This window comes from Taudactylus pleione, unplaced genomic scaffold, assembly GCF_031769625.1.
Source record: "Taudactylus pleione unplaced genomic scaffold, aTauple2 ptg000446l, whole genome shotgun sequence".
In the NCBI taxonomy this organism is placed as follows: domain Eukaryota; kingdom Metazoa; phylum Chordata; class Amphibia; order Anura; family Myobatrachidae; genus Taudactylus; species Taudactylus pleione.
The window spans coordinates 2401955-2421622 of NW_028284848.1; the positions used below are offsets into that span (position 1 = coordinate 2401955).

Below are 19668 nucleotides of genomic sequence, written 5' to 3' on the forward strand. Positions count from 1 at the left end.
CAAGTTGACATGATATATGTGCTCTGCATGTCTCCTTCCTGGCTGCCTGACATGGTAATTTACCGGTACTACAGGTTCCACCACTTTGTAGGGTCCATGCCAATGGGCAAACAACTTACTTTCTTGTGTCAGCACCAACACTAGAACTTTGTCCCATAGATGAAACTTTCTGATCTGAGCTGTGGTAACATAGGTTCGTTTCTGACGAGCTTGGGCCTCTATAAGGTTTTCTTGAACAATGGACTGTATTTTATACAGCCATTCATATAATTTTCTAACAAACTCCACAACTATCGGTTCCTCTATTTTCTGCTGTTCCCAGCCTTCCTTCAAGATGTCTAGGATGCCTCATTGTTGTCTTCAAAAGAGGAGCCGAAAAGGGCTAAACCCTGTTTGAGAATTGGGGTATCTCACTTATGGCAAACACGAGGTAAAGGAGTACTTCATCCCACTCCTGTTTATTATCTAGGACAGCCCGGCAAATCATAGATTTTAAGGTCCTGTTAAATCTTTCCACCAACCCATTCGTCTGTGGGTGGTATACTGAGGTATGCAATCATACTATTCCCAACTTCTTACACAGTTCTGCCATTACTTGGGACATAAATGGAATCCCCTGAGCTTAAGGAACCTGAGGCGAGAAAAGAGTAGCATCAACTCCCTGGCAATAGTAGTTGTTTTGTTATTCTGCAAGGGTATCACTTCTGGATAGCGGGTGGCATAATCCAAGATCACCAGAACATATTGGTTACCCCACTTTTATTTTTCCAGTGGACTGAAGATCCATTGTGATGTGATCAAATGGTACCCAAACAATAGGCATTGGCACTAGTGGTGCTCTCAAATGTGGCCTTGGGCTGGTCTTCTGGCACACAGGACACTGTTTGCAGTATATTTTTACTTCAGCCATGATTCCTGGCCAAAAGAATTGGAGCAGAATACGTTCCAGTGTTTTATATTCTCCGAGATGACCTCCCCAAACATGGGTATTAGTGGTTCACAACACTAGTGGTATATGTACCCTGGGCACCAACAACTGCTCAATCTTCTTCCCTTGCTCCATTTTGACTCTATATAGTAGATCGGCTTTAAGGACCAAATATGGAGTGCCCTCCAGTGGGTAGGCAATTTTCACGATGCCAATAACCTCTGTGACACTAGCCATGACATTCCCAAGGGCAGCATCGTTTTGTTGAGCTGGGGCAAATCTTCACAGGTCTATATCAGCTGGCAGCATATTCCAATAAGGACTGGGGTTATCCTCACTTAATATTGGTGAGTCAGACGTTTCTTCTCCAAAGAATACTGGCCGTGCTTTTCCATTCTTCTCCCTTTTCCAAGGTAGTGCCTTAAAGACTATACATTGGCACTGTATCTGTGGTTCCTTTACGAGCTCAACAAATCCTGGGAAATTGTGTCCCAATATGATAGGATAGGGGAGCTTAGCACCAACCGCTGCGAACACCTCATAAGTGCGCTCCTTTATGGTGAGGCTCACTCTCACCTGTGAGAAGTTTTCTGTGGATCCATGAATGCAGAGTACTTCAATTAACACTGGCACCTTTTCTACTGCCCTGGGTAGGACAGCCTCTGAGATCAGGGTTAGCTCACTTCCTGAGTTTATAATAGCTGGGAGTTCTCAGCCATTCAGTAACACAGTTTACCACACTAACAGGGGTTTGGAGTCCAGGGGTACCATTGTGCAAAAAGTGGGGTACGCAGCGCCCATAATAACAACCCCATACGCCATAGGCTCTGTTTTTCTGGGACAGTCCCGCCTTATATGACCTGGCCCTCTGCCCTCATAGCAAATGACCCTGGTATCTCCAGCGGCGTTTCCTTGAGGAGGGGTGACAGTGGGGGTTATAAGGCATTGGGGTGCCATCTTAATGGGTAGCTCAATCCCTGGTTTCTTTTCTGGCATTTTTGTCATATTTCCTGCAGTCCTATACCACTCCAATACTGTAATTAGTCCTCTAAATGCTGAGGATCAGCGTGTATGACCCAGCACTGCATATCCCGCCCTGGGGTTCTTATACACTGGTCAACAACCACAGTCTCTACAATCTGAGAGGCAGTGCAGTCTTCTGGCTGGAGCCAACTTCGCCTCTGTCTGGCGAGTTCTGCAACTTGCTTCCAAATTGGGAACTCTGGTAGTAGGGCCCATTCGTGGAAGCGCTGTGCCTTCCCAAAAGGAGTGAGACCTGTCCTGGCCAGAATGGAGTTTTTGACTAGGTCATATTTCTCTGCATCAGCAGAGGACAAATCAGCATAGGCATTCTGAGCATCACCAGTAAGATAGGAGGCAGGTATATCAGCCCAAGTATATGCTGGCCACTTTAAGTGCTGTGTGACCCTCTCAAATATTATCAAATACACCTCTGGGTCATCTGAAGTAGACATTTTCTTCAGATGCCCTGCAGCATTTTCTGTGCCCACTGATTGGGTCACTAATTGTAACATTGTTCCTCTGTCTTTTGATGGGAGGCTAGCAAATTTATAGTATGAAAAACTTCCTCCATTTTTAGTGGGAGGTGTATGTACAAGTGTAGGTGCTTTTAGATAACAAGCCAGTTTACACAAATAAATATATATCTTTCTTTCAGCAAAGCAATTATTATTCAAGTTTAACATAGAAAAAAAAAACAATGCTTTTTTTCTTCAGTAATGCAGGGGTTAACATGACACAGGGGAAAAAAACTTTTTGTTCTCTTTCAGCACTGCAGTAATTAAATCTCAGTATGTGTCTTGCTTTGTTCAAATAACAGGTGTATTTAATTATGCAGTATAAACAATACTGGTGAACACACTAATCAGGATTTGTTATATGTCTTAAGCACCTTTGTTATGTTTTAAGCAACATAATACAAAGTAACTTTTTTTTTCTGTACACACAAAAACAGCTTTTCCTTATAGTGCACAGCAAATTACAGTGTCCTTAATATAACTGTGATTTTTCTGGTTCGCCAACCATACTCATGTATACCTAACGTTCTGCCTTTGTCAGATCATTTGCTACGATGTAGGCATCTAGCGATTGCGCTGCGTGACAACAGTCAAGTTCCCCGTGCAGACCACCAAATGTAACTTGGTAAAGCAGTGGCTTTTAATGGTAGCAAACACTGCACCTTAGCATACGTGATCTTAGGCCTGGACACACAGGCACATAACAAATAATGTAAATGTCCCAGCACTCCTTAGCAGTCAGCAGTGGCTTGCAGCCACAATCGGCCCTTTTCTCCCAGTATAGCCCTTGGGCCCTGGCACTACAACACTTTAGCTACTACCTGGCATTAGGGTAATTAGCAACAGGTGTGTGAGAGTTTTAAACCCTTCCTGTGTTGCTCAGTGATGAGTTGCAACTGGTCCTGTGCAACTGTAAAAACATGGAGTTCCATGCATCCCTTGCTGCAAACTGGACAGGGTTCACTCTAGACTCCCTTGGAAGGAGCTGATCCCACCAGAATGTGGGCAATTCAGGGGAGAGACAACCCCTCTCAAAATAAGCCCTGTGGCTCCAATCCATGCATAAATAGAGCTGTGTTATAAAAAAAAGAATTAAATCATTGTAATGTTTGATGCACTTTGTTCACGTACATATATAAGGCAAGCCCAGTGGCTCCAGTCCACGCAGGAATAGAGCTGCACCATCAAAAAAATGTATTACATAATTGTATTGTTTGTACTGTTTGGTGCGCTTTGTTCACGTGCATATATAAGCTTTGTTGCTCCAGTCCACGCTGGAATAGACATATAAATAAAGAAACCAGTGTTAAAATGTTATAAATCAATAAAGATGGACGGTTTTCAAAAACAACCAATTGGTAATTTATTCAATAAGCTAAAATATGCACATCAGTGCACAAAAGGATTCTCCTATTAATTTATAAAATACAAGTATATAAAACATCCCAATATGCATATATATATAATCAGAAAGTAAAAAAATATAAAAAATACGTAAAAATTGTAGAATATATGAAATGTAATGAATCTACCAAACCCCGTTCATATGTTAGGAAGTTGGAATTAGGGCTCTCTCCACAAAGTCCCAAATGAGATATTATTATTATTAGTAGCACAACGTTACCAATATATGGCTGAAATAGCTGTTAGGAAGTCCTCTGGCATCCAGCAATTGGAAAGTATAGGCTGAAGCACAATCCACAGGGAAGCATCCCGGGCTGCAGAAGTTGAATCCAAGGGGAGAGTATGAGTCCAGTATAAATCCAACAGATCTTATAAATCCAGGTAGATGGTGGTAAATAGTCTCAACGCGTTTCGCTGAGCAATGACCGCTCAGCTTCATCAGGCGTGTATAGTGTGGGTCAGATAGTTTCCTTTATATACCCACCAGATAATTAAAAATTCAAAACACATGTGATTCATTAGAATACAAAAAAAAAGTCCATCAAAACTTAAATATAGGAGGCAGTACTACTTTATCCCTAAGATTCAAGGAAAATACACAGAATGAAATATACCATTTATAAACAGAAATATCAATGTTTACCTCTCACCGTCATTAATACCGGCCACAGACTTTCTATGGTTACGGACTCCCGATCACGAGGTCAGCTCTGCAGGAATAGAGCTGTGACATAAAAAAAAAAAATAATAATTGTACTGTTTGGTGAGCTTTGTGCATATATAAGCCCTGTGGCTCCAGTATATGCAGAAATAGAGCTGTGACGTAATAAAAATAAATTAAATAATTGTACTGCTTGATGCGCTTTGTGCATATATAAGCCACGCAGTGATTGCGAATTGAAAAATGTATAATGTTCAGTTTAGAGAAGAGCAACAAAATACTGTCACTGCAGTTGCTGCCACCAATAATGATGATGACGCTAGTCCTTCAACGTCATCTACTAAAGCCAATGCTCAATGGCATAGAGTGTCTAAGTCAGGGCATCTAAAATCAAAAAAACAATATACAGTGCTAAAGAAAAAAACATATCTAATAAAGGAAAAGTGTGGTGCAGAAAAATAGAAACTTGCCAGCAGGCCATTCATCACACACAGTGGCAAGGAAAGACTGAGGCCTTGGCCTTTATTTATTGCCTTACAGTAAAAAGGTAGACAATACCCTTTTTTCCAATGTCTAGATAGACACCAGAAGTTAGACAAGCAATAGGTCGACAGGGACAATAGGTCGCACAATAAAGGTAGACATGTAAGAAGGTCGACAGGTAAAAATGGTTGATAGGGTCAATAGGTCAACATGAAAATGGTCGACACATGTTTTTTTGTTTTCTAACCCTAATCTTCACTCTAACCCTCCTCTACGTGCCTAACTCTAACCCTCCCTCCTGGTGCCTAACCCTAACCATTGGGGTAGGTGCCTGACCCTGATTGCCCCTTCTAGTGCCTTACCCTAAAAAAACTAAAAAATTATGTGTCGACCATTTTTGTGTCGACATTTTGACCCTGTTGACCATTTGTACCTGTCAACCTTCTTACATGTCTACCTTTAGTGTGTCGATCTATTGTCCCTGTGTTTTGTTTCATCTTGATCTGTCAAGTTAACGCTGAGCTATAAAGGAAACAAAATTTATTGACATTAATGCAAGAGACAGGTGTGGCACCATGCGCGCGGCTGGTAAGGGCAGGGCCGAAACTAGGATATCTATCACCCGGTGCAAGGCAGCAATTTTGCGCCCCCTCCCTTCCTGTACCTGGCGTTTCTCCTTGCTCCTCCATAAGGCAATGCACTATTCAGACGTCCCTGATATAGTGACTTACATTATTCCACACACCATAAAGCCCATTACACATTATGCCACACACTGTAATGCCTATTACCAAAGTGCCACTTACATATTTGCCCGACACAATTTTATACCCCATAGTAAGGCTTCTAATTACTTTAAAATTACCTGCTCGTTGTCAAGGGTTACATGCTCGTTGGCATGGGGTTACATGCTCGTTGCCATGGGGTTTCATGCTTGTTGCCAGGGGGTTTCATGCTTGTTGCCAGGGGGTTTATCCTCGTTGCCAAGGGTTACATGCTCGTTGCCAGGGGGTTTATGCTCGTTGCCAGGGGTTACATGCTCGTTGTCATGGGGTTTATGCTCGTTGCCATGGGTTCATGCTCGTTGCCAGGGGATTTATGCTCGTTGCCAGGGGATTTCATGGGAGAAGATGCAGCTTTCAGCATCTTCTCCCGGTAGCGCTGGCCTAAAAGACACTAGAGGTCCAGTAGGACCTCTAGCATCTGTCTCCCCCTAGGCGGCGGCCATTTTTGGATGGCCGTTTTCAGCAGAGTCCATGCGGATGGCTTGTCCGCATGGAATCTGCTGAAAATGGCCATCCAAAATGGCCACTGCCAAGGAGGAAACAGACACTAGAGGGCCAGTATGGACCTCTAGCATTTGTCTCCTCTTTGGCGGTGGCCATTTTTGGATGGCCGTTTTCTGAATCAGCAGCCCCCAAGCCACCTCGAGTCAGATTTTTTCACCTCCTGCGATCCGGCACCCGGTGCACGTGCACCTCTAGCCCCCCCTAGTTGCGGCCCTGGTAAGGGTTGGGGGAGAGGTGCTTTGGGCAGGTATTCACTTGAATAGGATAGGCTACATAGCAGTCTGTGTACAGGGCAGACAGTAACATTGGTGTGAGTGGTGGGTGAAGAATATGCTGCCATCAGTCTGTATAGCTCTGTAGAGCTGACTTCTCCCTCCAGCGTCGGGACTCGGTCTCCTGCAGCAGCGTGTGTGTATGTATGTTGTGTGAGTGTGTGTAGTATGTGTAACTGTGTGTGTGAGTGACTAATGTGAGTGTGACGTCTATGTTTGTCTGAGCACCCCCCGCAGCCACCTCCCCTCCCAGCAGCCCCCTGGTCCCCCAGGAACCCCCTCGACTCACAGCAGCCCCCTCTCCAGTGCAAACATGGAGGGAAGATGACCGGGATCAGTGGAGACCACCTGATTGGTAAGTAGGTGTTTTTCGCACCGCGGGGTTTTCAGTGCTTAAAACCTAGCGTGCATTTTTTTTCTTGATTACTGCGGGTATCAGAATCATGCATATCTGTGGTATATCTGTGGTATATCGGGCAGAACTTTGACCTGAGGAGCCTGTTCTGGGCCTTCCACTGGATGGATTTGGATGAAAACTTCACAGAGGGGTGACAATAGGTCTGGGATGCCTATCTTAATAACTTGAAGATTTAAACTCGGGCAGTTGCTAAATAAAGGCCACAAAATATGTGATGTGAACGGATACAATAAACACAGTAGTAATAGCGATTTTGAATTAGTCAGTGATAAACATAGAGAGCCTTATCATGGGAAATGAATGAATCCTTTGGGAGCACTATAATCTGACAAGAGAAACAGTGTGATTATCTGTATCAGTTTGAATGCAACAAGCAGTATAAATAACAACAACCTAATCCTGTACATATGAAGGGAACAGATCCTGTAATGGGCACTGAGAACATGTATAAATGAACAACAACTGACGTAAAATCCTACATGCAATGCACTGTATAGAACTGTGATCATACAGATTAACAACTATATATTTCAACCTAAATTTGACAGTAAACACAATTATTGCAATTAAAGGGAAGCCCAAATATTGATAGCCTGTGAAATTATTAAAATTGAAAGAAACACATAGAATATAACTTTGGGGGTAATATAATTACATGGTATCTGGTCAGATAGTCGACATTCAGGATGTTGACACCAGAATGTCAACAGGTACTGAATGTAGGCATGGACGTTATGTCGACAACCAATATGTTGACATACAATTAGGTCAACATAGTTGCAATGTCAACACATTCAGAATGTCGACATTTGGTCGGTGCTACTCGTTAAATAGATTGGATGTCTATGAACGATAAATCAAAGTTGAATCAAACCTTGAATAACATAAATTAGCCAATATAGGGACAAGAAATTTATTCCAAAAATTCATCAAACATTTAAAAACACAAAGTAAGTGAAAAAGCAAATAATTAAATAGGGTAGGATTCCAAAATTCAGCCTCTAACCATGGTCCCAGGTTTAGCAGCTCGGCACCACCGCAGAAAACATGTGTCCAAAAGGAATCGGTATGAAATACCGCTGGCCGACAGATGAGCAGAGCCCGGCAGCGGAAGCCCGACAGCGCTGGAAATCCCGATCGTCGTTAAGGTAAGTATATACTAACCTAACCCCCTAACCCTCCTTAGGGGTGCCTAACCCTAACCTCCCCCCCAAGTGCCTAACACTAATCCCCCCTCTAAGTGAGTAATCCTAACCCCTCCTTCCCCGCTGCCTAAACCTAAGTCCCCCCTGGGGGTGCCTAACCCTCCCTCCCCCTAGCCTAAACCTCCCGGGGGGTGCTTAACCCTAAGTCCCCCCCAGGGGCCCTAAACCTAACCCTCCCCCCCCAGCGACTGTCAGGCACCCCGCATCCCTTTGATCGGGATGCCGGGCGCCGGTCTCCCGGCGTCGGGGAAATGTCAGGCGTCACATCTAGACGACGGTCATTTCACCCTCGCTGGGATATGACAGTCGGGAAGCCGGCTGCCGGTATTAAGGCAGCCGGTTTCCCGATTGTATACCGTCCAAAAGGTGGCTGTATCTGGATATTCCCTCCATTCCACATGCATTCTGTTGCAACGTGTTTCAGATCTGTATGGATCCTTCTTCAGGCAAATACATTTTTGGAATAAATGACTTGTCCCTATAGTGGGTCATTTATGTTCAAGGTTTGATTCAACTTTGATTTATTATTTCCTAGACATCCATTCTATTTAACAAGTAGCGCAGACCAAGTACACAAACACTTGTAATTTATATGTGCCTATTAAAGGTGGTGTTCCTTTAATTAGTGTATTTGGGTTGCAATATTGTTAAAGTGTGCGCAATTAATGTTAAGAACTCACACTTTACTATTATTAGAATGTCGCATTAAACATATTGATACCTGAATGCCGACATATATTTTTTTTGTTGATGGATGGGGTTAAGTTTTAGGTTAGGCTAAAATAAATAAACATTTCAAATGTCAACATTCTGAACGTGTTGATATATTAATCCTGTTGACCTAATTGTATGTGAAGATATTGGTTGTCGACCTAACTGCCATGTCGACATTCTGACTATTAACATTCTGGTGTCAACATTCTGGATGTCGTTCTTCTGAATATTGACTAGTTATAGCACACACAATTACAAGATCTTTACAAGAAATTGTATATAATAAGTGTTTCCCCTTTATTTAATGCTTCTCTTAGGTTATATTCAGATTATACAAGGAAAAGGATCCTGTGAGGATTATTTGTATTATTATTATTATTATTATTATTATTATTATTATTATTAATAATAATAATAATAATAATAATAATAATAAAAAATAATATTATTATTATAAAATCAATGTTGGATACAAACGTGGGGACCCTCTCTTTTTTACAATAAAGAAAACTGCTTTATAAAGTATACATAAACAGAATATGAATGATTAAAAACTACCAAGAATTTTAAATAAAAAAATAGAGAAGAATAAATGAAAAAGAAAGAATTAAAAGTTAATCAATAATAAACAGCAATGAAATTAGTTCAATATTAGCCATGTACAAAAAATAGTCTGTAAGCCTTCAGTGATTACATCATAATGTCCATGGTCCCAATACTGCTGATAAAAGCAGTACTGTTTGTGTATATCATAGGGGTTTATGGGCACTGTCTTTTTACTATTAGATGTGTAATCTGTAGGTAGGGTGTTCTTTAAAGATTGATAGATGTACAGTAATGTGATGACTCTCAATTGTATAATTCTGTAGGCAGGGTGTTCTTAAGGAATCTAATATACTGTGGTTGGTGTAATGTTCTGAATGGCAAAAGAAACATACAGTTTGATATGTTTAAAATCTTCACTGCCACAGTTCTGTCTGCATTCAATAAGCTCACCTTCCTTCCACCAATGTATTAATGATGTTGGTACATCTCTGTGTGTGAAGCTGCTAGGTGTCAAACACTATTTTACCTTCAGGGTGCTGACCCACCATTATATTCACTTGTTCTATGAATAAAAATGTCCTATAGCACCTTAGCATTAAGGAATTTTTAGGAAGCTCAACAGTTCAATGTATATTGTTTACTAAATAGTGATTAATTGCATTTTTAAGAAAACATGTAAGAATGGGTACTGTGACACAGTTAGGTTAGGGGGTCCCTCTCCTGGGTAGAGGACTCCTTCCTTACACACACACACACACACACACACACACACACACACACACACACACACACACACACACAGCAGCAGGGAAGCAGCACACCAGTCTGGATGTAAGTACAAGCTGGTCGGCGCCAGTCTTTATTGTACAATGTCAGAAATAACATAAAGAAAACATAAACATAAATCCTAGCCCTGTCGGGGCACTAACTTCACAGGTAGTTCCCTCACTACCAGAACCTGGCAGGGCCTAATGCCCTCGCCAGCAACAAAAGCACAGCACAACACTCACAGTTAGGTTTTCAAGTGTCTCTGAGCAAACTCCCTGTCTGCTCTCCCAGGTGAGACCCTCAGCCCTAAACACACTAGGCTTATATTGGCCACTCTCAGGTGGAAAACTAACAAGCCTGTTACCAGGCTGCGAGAACCAAAACCTGGAGTAGCCATGGGTGGAGCCCTCCCTCTCCTCTCACCCACAACCCCCAGGTCCCAAACCGGCTTTTCAAAAAGCCGAAACTCAAGCCTGCTACACTGCAGACTTTCTCCTGGGGGTTTAAAACACATAATGACAGGAATCTGGGACAAATGTACCTGCCACAGACCACTTTACCAGTGATCCTATCACATATCCCCCCCCTTTGTTTCGACCTGTGGGGCGGAACAACTGAAGCCCCCAAACAATGAACGCGTGACAACACGTCTGCTTTAGACAACAGGCCCCTAACGCCCACTTTATGGCCAACGCCTCCTTCTCCACTGTGGCATCGGGTAGGCATCGAATTTTGAAACCCTGTTCAACTTTCGGAAGTCATTGCAGAAACGCACACTCCCGTCGGGCTTCGGAATCAACACAATGGGACTTGACCATTCACTATGTGATACTTCAATAACCCCTAACTCTAGCATATTTTTAATTTCTTTCGACACCGATTCTCTTGGTGCTTCTGGTAACCTATAGGGCTTTAGATTAACTTTAACCCCTGGGTCAGTGATGATATCATGTTTAATGACCGAGGTTTTCCCAGGTACGTCAGAGAACAGCACCCTATTTCTGACCAGAAACTCCTTGACCTCTCGTTGTTGAATTGCCGACAGGGTTTTTGCCACTGTCACTTCGGGAACTAAGGGCCCTGGATTTACTGGAGGGGCTCAGACGGCCGACAGTACCGTTCTACCTTTCCAGGGCTTTAACAGATTTATATGGTATATCGGTTCCGGCTTTCTTTCCCCCGGCTGGTAAACTTTGTAATTGACCTGTCCCACTCTTTCTAAGATTTCAAAGGGCCCTTGCCATTTAGCCAAAAGTTTATTTTCCACAGTGGGAACCAACACTAACACTCTGTCCCCCGGAGCAAAGCTGCGTAACCGAGCATTGCGGTTGTATAACCTCTGCTGTGCCTGTTGAGCCTGTTCCAGGTGCTCTCTCAGTATCGGCACCTCTATAATAGGCAGACGATCAACTGGCCCAACAACACTTCCCACCTCAATGGGAGGCACATCAGTTGGCGGACCACCGTCATGCTCCGCATTCTCTAGTTCGCCAATCATAGTAGAGAAAGGGAATAACTCTGACTCAGAAGAAACTCCCTCCTCCACTACATCGACAACCTTCTCAAATGGATCGGGGTTGTTCACTTCTGGAACAAAACGACTTTCCCACAACTTCCAGAAGTGAGCAAAGTCTCTCCCCAATATTGCATCGCACATCAGACCAGGCACCAAACCCATAGAAACTATAGCAGAACCACATGGTGTCTCGATGTTCACCTCGGCAGTAACATAATATCGAGTATACCCATGTATGCAGGTCACACCAACAGTTTTCCCCTTACGCCTCAAGGGGATCACCAGCTCAGCTTTTATAAGTGTCACCAAGCTACCAGAGTCTAACAGTGCCTCTACTCGGTTGCCATCTACAGTGAGTACACACATGTGCTTATCAGTCTCAGCCTGCCGGTCAGCCGTACAGGCTGTCTGTGCAAAGAAAGACCCCCTGCGGTAGACATGAGCAGTATCACATTGCATAGGTTCAGTTGTAAGTGAACAATTAGCGGAAATATGGCCGAAGTCACCACACCGGAAACACTGAATCATATTAATGTCTGGTCATTTACGGGGCAAGAACCTTCCTGGCCTGGCAGGCCTGTCTCCAGGTTCTACACCCTCAGTCTTAGGTACATCCCACTGCCCAGCACCCTTCTCCCCTGGAACAGTCTTACCAGTGTCTGTTGGAGTTCGCCGGTGCGCCATCGGGGCTCGGTGGGGCATACTCATCAGCTCCTCAGCCGCCACGTACCTCTCCACCAGCTCGACCAACTGGTCCGCGGACTTAGGGTCTGCATGGCTCACCCACTTGCGCAGAGTCACAGGTAATGATCGCAGGTACCGGTCCATCACGACCCTTTTCACGATCTGTGGTCCCGTCAGCGCCTCGGGCTGTAGCCATTTTGAGGACAGATGGACGAGGTCATGCATCTGTGAACGTGGAGGCTTGTCCTTATGGAACTCCCAGAGGTGGACCCGTTGGGCACGAACAAAGGTGGTGACTCCCAAGCGAGTTAGGATCTCCTGTTTTAGTTTTTTATAGTCCTTGGCATCAGCCAGGCATGTCGAAATAGGCCTTTTGTGGCTCCCCAGACAAAAAAGGTGCCACCAGACTTGCCCACTGCTCCTGGGGCCAACTCTCCCTTTCGGCCGATCTTTCAAATGCGGCGAGATAGGCCTCCACATCATCGCCCGAAGTCATCTTTTGGAGGAAGTGACTGGCTCGTACGGATTGAGTGGTGGTGGGAGGACCAGTAATAACATCTCTGGGCCGGGCGACCAGGTGCTGTACCACCTCTTTTATGGCCTAGCTGTTTTCCGCTAAGGCCTGGCGGGTTTCCTCGATGGCAACCTGTTGTTGCCCCTGGGCTGTCTTCAAGGCCAACAGTTGCACCCTGGTGGATTCCTGCAGAGCCCTGGTAGCTTCCTGCTGAGCTGCTGTAGCTTGGAGCAAGGCCTTAATTATGTCCTCCATTTTGTCCTGGGGTGTAGGTTGGAAGCTGAACCTTGCCTCTCTGAGCATTGGCTGACGCCTCCTCTATGGGACTCCAAGGACACAGTGTTATTTCCACACAAATTGGGTGTCTGTCCCTTTAATTTTTAAACGGAATGTTTTCCTCTTGCTGCAACTTCAGTGTGTGTGGTTGCCCGCATTCTCCACCATATTGTGACACAGTTAGGTTAGGGGGTCCCTCTCCTGGGTAGAGGACTCCTTCCTTACACACACACACAGTAGCAGGGAAGCAGCACACCAGTCTGGATGTAAGTACAAGCTGGTTGGCGCCAGTCTTTATTGTACAATGTCAGAAATAACATAAAGAAAACATAAACATAAATCCTAGCCCTGTCAGGGCACTAACTTCACAGGTAGTTCCCTCACTACCAGAACCTGGCAGGGCCTAATGCCCTCGCCAGCAACAAAAGCACAGCACAACACTCACAGTTAGGTTTTCAAGTGTCTCTGAGCAAACTCCCTGTCTGCTCTCCCAGGTGAGACCCTCAGCCCTAAACACACTAGGCTTATATTGGCCACTCTCAGGTGGAAAACTAACAAGCCTGTTACCAGGCTGCGAGAACCAAAACCTGGAGTGGCCGTGGGTGGAGCCCTCCCTCTCCTCTCACCCACAACCCCCAGGTCCCACACCGGCTTTTCGGACAAATGTACCTGCCACAGACCACTTTACCAGTGATCCTATCACAGTACACACTAAAAAATAAAGGAGTATATGCAATAGACTGCGAACTTCAAGCATCTGCGAGTTCCATGCAAGATTACCTGATATTATAAAGTAGCAGTCATTTAAAAGGCAAAGTCAACCTGGTTTTGCCTTTTAAATGACTGCTACTTTACAACATTGGGCAGTCTCGCACAGGACTCGCCGATGCTTGAAGTTCGCAGTCTATTGCATATAGATATACCCCATAGTCTTCAATCTAAACATTAGAGCACATTTGCTACTTTAGTTTTATAATGACCAGATTGTACTTATCTTAGGGAGTCAGAAATTATATTCACACTTCTTTTATGCTTTAGACAGAGCAGAAATTTCAGCCTCATGCTTATACATTGGGCCATGCTAGGAGCTTGAAAACGATAAAGCAACAGGACAGTAAAGTAAAGAAAACACTACTACAATTAAAGGCAAGTATAGTTTTCAGATTATCTTTTAAAAATAACAAGTGTTCATATTCATAATACAATAGGGGATACATCTAGACTCTCCAACTCAAAAATAACATCTGTGTCCCAACAGTTTGTTAAGGTGTTGGTGTACATCACCCAGATCAACTGGGGCAAACTGGCAGAATCTGTCTTATCATGTGTCATGCAGATACTCCTTTTTGGCAAGCCCACAGTCGCCCACTTTCAGTATCCATACACACAGTATATCAATTGGTGCTTCCTTAGATGCCACCATCGGACGCACCATCAAAACTTGCACGAGTCCTATAGCAGATGCAGTTTCTCCATCTGGGTATGTACTTTCACTGACACGCCCACAACATGCCCATAAGATAGACTATCTCCGTGTGTGCGCTAAGACACCTCCCTGTCACCAGGAACGCCCACTACATTTTCAATAAATTTCTCCCTGCGTGCACCTTAAATGATAACTGCGACTCTGCATGGACACAATCAGGACGCATGCACGGTGCAGCTTCCACGCATGCACAATTGCAAATAATTGCTCTACTGCATCCAACATCGGCAGTATGTTCACCTCTGAATCAGGTCCAGCATCTCTTTACTGGCTTCCCCATGCTCCCGTAGTTGTAGCTGGGCACCGCCATTTTGGGTGAGCCCCCTGAAAATACATTTACTTCCTTACTACTAACTGTGGCTTAAATTACATTAGTAGAAATCCTGGTGTGTTCATTGGGCTGAGGGGAATAAAGTTTTGAGAACATCAGTTTCATGATAGTTAACTTCTACCTTGTATTGTGTCTCTATTGCTGAGTCATACAAGTGGCTGACATTGTCCTGAAGACAAATAATGCACAAAGATTTAAGTTAATAACTCAGCCACTATGGACCTGATACAGAGATGGACGATGATTGCCCTACTGCGCATGCTTTATAGTGAGTGATTGCTGTTGCTTATGGGAGCGCTGGCATTAGGGTTGGTGGGGCAAAACCATGGGTGTTCCTGAGTGGTGACTGGGAGGTGGCCTGCAGTGAACACAAAAAAGGATGTGTTACAGGAGTGTCTGGGGTCAGTGAACACAGCTGCATTCTGAGACATAGAGCTGCAGCCACAGAAGCCATGTTCATAGAAATTTTAGAGAGAGACACTGCCCCTACCATAGTCTGGTGCAAGGGCTGATGGTGCATGTAATGGAGTGTTCAGAAGCACAGGTGGAGTTACTGCGCACAGGTGGAGTTACTTACTACTGAAAGTGGGCTTCTTAGAGCTTTCACAGTCAGGTGCACGCTAGTACACATGGGAAAGGCTGAAACTAGCATTTGCATACTATTCTAAAAGTCGCAATTGTGGCTGCAATAGTGCCCAACTCTGAATCAGGCCCTAAGGTTTCTGAATTGGAGAAAATCTGGGGAATTCATGACCAAGTGGTGTGTTTAAAGAGAAGAAAAGAAGAGTCGTTATATTAATATTATATTATATTATCTATTCTATGCCAGCTCTTTTTGATTACTGTATATGTATGTGTGCAGTTTCATCTGAAAAAATGTGCTACACTTATTTATCCATTAATTTCATAAATTAGCCTCATAGTACCTATAGCACGACAATTGTTTTTATTCCAAGGCAGAAATTAGAGTTTTATGAATTGTCATTTTTTTCCATTAATTATCTCTTCCATACTTATATAGTTTATAATTAATGTCTAAAATATGGATGGTTTAGCATTTAATATTAAATGAATCATTTCGATGTCTAAAGAAAAAAAAAACCGACACAATGTTGAAATAAAAAAAATCATATGTATTTGGAAAAACCTATTCCTGCATTTCCTACTTATAAATAATGAATTAATTTACTTTTTTTTTTTTTTAAAGGCTCAACCCCAACATAACATCTTCCCAAAATATTACGGATCACAGTTATTTATCCAAGGTAACATCTATATGACCATGAATCAGGGCCTGATTCAGAGATGGACGCTAATGCAGTCGCATCCGCAATTTTATATGCAACGCAGCAGTGAAAATATGCTAATGTTAGCAAAGATCACCTGAGCATAATGACGCCCACTACCGCTTTCTTGCCTGCTTGTGACGACCCATGTAAATATCGGTAACATCTACAGACATTGGCGGCCATCTTACCCTTGCAGCCGGTCCGACCTGCCGCAGCCTTGGGAGCTCTTCTGACACGCCCATGTAACGGCGTTTAAACGGACAGACACGTCTGTTTTTTTCTGACCACTTTCCGTTACCACCCTCAAACACTGACAACCCGTCAGTCACTTTGTGATGGGATCCTCTGTGTGTCCGTAATTGCAATGCGATCGCTGCGCACTCGAAGTGCGGTGCATATGCAATGGCAAACAATCGCTCTATCTGCGTGAAAAATGCCATAAGGGTCCATCTCTGAATCAGGCCCTCAGTCAGTTGATGACAAAATTATTATATATTGTATCTAGTAATGTAAAGAGTCTAAAGACATATCAGGGAGAATCTCATACATGTGTTTTATATTCACTGATATGCAACAAAAGTAATTAACAAATGGTAAATGAAAAGGATGAAAGCTAAAGGTAATATCTGCCTTTGCTAAGACCAGGGGTGTAAAGTGGCCGGCCGGGCCCCGGTGAAGGGGGTGTGGCCTAATTGCAGGAGACAAGGCCATGCCCCCTTATAATATTTTTTTTCCAAATGCACGCTGGGGAGGGGGGACGCTATGAGCCCCTCAGCCCGGCATAAAGCCACGCCCCCCCCCCACAGGCATAGGAGGAGACTTCTGCGACTGCTGCTCAGCAGCCACGAGCAGTCTCCCACTGCAGCTCAGCACACAGCAGCGTGGATATCAGATGATGAATTAGAAGCTGCGCTCAGAGACGCTGCTTTAACATCCTCTTGTGTCAGCAGCACTGTGGCAGGTTGCTGAAAATCAGGACTATTGTGATGAATTAATAGGAGGAATGTTGTGTGCATTGCATTGCCATTGCCATTGTCATCTGTTTGTAATAAACACCCTGGAAGGAAAAGTGGTGGATTTCACATAATCTGAATTGTGGGGACTACTCTTTAGCATAATCTGAATTGTGGGGACTACTCTTTAGCATAATCTGAATTGTGGGGACTACTCTTTAGCATAATCTGAATTGTGGGGACTACTCTTTAGCATAATCTGAATTGTGGGGACTTCTCTTTAGCACAATGTGAATTGTGAGGAATATGGTTTGGCAAAATATGAACTGTGTGCATTACTATTTGGCATAATGTGAATTGTGGGGACTACTATCTGGGGAGCCCTGGACCAGTCATGGAGGCTAAAGAACCCCCCTAGCGTTTACCGCCACTATGCAGCCATGCATAGGAGGATGGTGCCAGAATGTGAGGGAAGGAACAGGATGATGGAGGAGAGGATGGGACCAGAGGAGCAGGGTAATGGAGGAGAGATGGTGTCGGAGTGTGAGGGAAGGAGCAGGGTGATGGAGGAGAGCATGGGACCAGAGGAGCAGGGTAATGGAGGAGAGATGGGGTCGGAGTGTGAGGGAAGGAGCAGGGTGATGGAGGAGAGGATGGGACCAGAAGAGCAGGGTAATGAAGGAGACATGGGGTCGGAGTGTGAGGGATGGAGCATGGTGATGGAGAAGAGGTTGGGATCAGAGGAGCAGTGTGATAGAGGGGAGGATGGTGCCAGAATGTGAGGGAAGGAACAGGATGATGGAGGAGAGGATGGGACCAGAGGAGCAGGGTAATGGAGGAGAGATGGGATCGGAGTGTGAGGGAAGAAGCAGGGTAATGGAGGAGAGGATGGGACTGGAGGAGCAGGGTGATAGAGGAGAGATGGAGCTGAAATATGAGGGAGGGAGTAGGTTGATGGAGGTGAGGATGGGACCAGAGGAGCAGGATAATGGTGGAGAGATGGAGCTGAAATGTGAGGTAGGGAGCAGGGTGATAGAGAAGAGCAGAGCCATAACTAGACTTTTTGGTGCCCTGTGCCAGAAAGAGCATTGTCTCCCTCCCTATTTTTCAAATGGGGACAAAATTCACCCGAAAAAGGAGCATGGCCTCATGGAGAAGGGGCAAGGAAAAGATGTGGTGACCAGGAAATGCTGGGGATAAAATAAGAGGAAGCTGGGGGCGTGGCTTGACAAGCAAGTGAAGCAGACGTGCTTGGCTGAAGCTCCCGCTAAAAACCTCCTATTTTAGCGATACTTGCCGCTAATACAGCCAGCCTGAGCAAAGCTCCTTACCCCAACTTGCCTGCATCACGTCTGGCGGTTGTACCGTGGAATCGGGGGGTATTAGATATCCCCACGGATTGCAGCCTTCCCACCCCATCCAAGACGGGGACTCAATTTAGGCCCGCAAGCCGACGGAGGCGTCTCTGAATCGGGACGTATCTCCGCCCCATGGGTGCATGTACAGCTGCTCTCTCCCGCCGGCCTTACCTGGTTGCCTGCTCCTGCTGCCCAGCGACCATCTCTCCTGGTGAGGTGAGACCTCCGGCTGCTACTCCATTGCTCCAGTGGCTTCCCTATTACCAGAGGCATCTGGGCGGTCGGCTGGTCCACTCCCGGGGGCCCCTGCTTGGAGTACACTCTCTGCAGCCTGCTGAGTTCCTCCTGCTCTGCCTGGATGGCAGTGGTGAGCACTTCGGGACACTGTTATCTCTGCTTCACTCAGCATTTATTTATTTATTTTTCTCTCATTACCTGCCTCATAATAACAATGTATGGTTTCTACACCAATACTGCTTGCTAACCCATTTGAACCCTATTACCTAACACTCCTACCTGATAAGCCTGATCATCTTATTAAACAAGCAATATCTGCATTTTATTCCCCTTATTACAATGTTTTATATCAGGTGGTTTACAGTGTTGAAAGTAATTACTTTTACTTTCTGGGCTTTGGCTCCCTCTAGTGGTTGCTTGACATAGTTCTCTATACTAAAGTGTATTGCTTTAGCAACTATTCAGTCCTTAAGAAGCCATAATCACACGTTTTACTGGTAAGCTAATATTGGCTGTCCTTCCGATACCATGGCCAATCCTCATATAATTGTATTTATTTGATATTTTACCGCCTTCTATATGGCCCCCTAGTTACCTGGCCTTTTACCCTCTGGGAGTCAATTAACTGGCCCCTTTATTTTATCTTACCTTCTTGTTTATCTTATACCATTGGTGACTCTTTCTATCAACCATGAGTAAAACCAACGCAAGAACCAAAAAATCAGTGGGTGGTGACATTGCTCAACATTTCTCAAGACACGACAAAATGTCTCAATCTCAAAATCCCCCCTCTCCGTC

At 44.4% G+C, this 19668-nt stretch overlaps 1 protein-coding gene across 1 annotated transcript in view; it reads left to right on the forward strand.

Annotated features, from left to right (window-relative positions):
- LOC148505640 (uncharacterized) overlaps positions 1-19668 on the forward strand; it is a 36849-nt gene that overhangs the window by 1133 nt on the left and 16048 nt on the right. Inside the window, exons 2-3 of the mRNA XM_088447949.1 lie at positions 14255-14362; positions 16241-16298. Of these exons, the coding sequence (XP_088304075.1) occupies positions 14255-14362; positions 16241-16298 (166 nt within the window). The remainder of the gene's footprint in view (positions 1-14254; positions 14363-16240; positions 16299-19668) is intronic.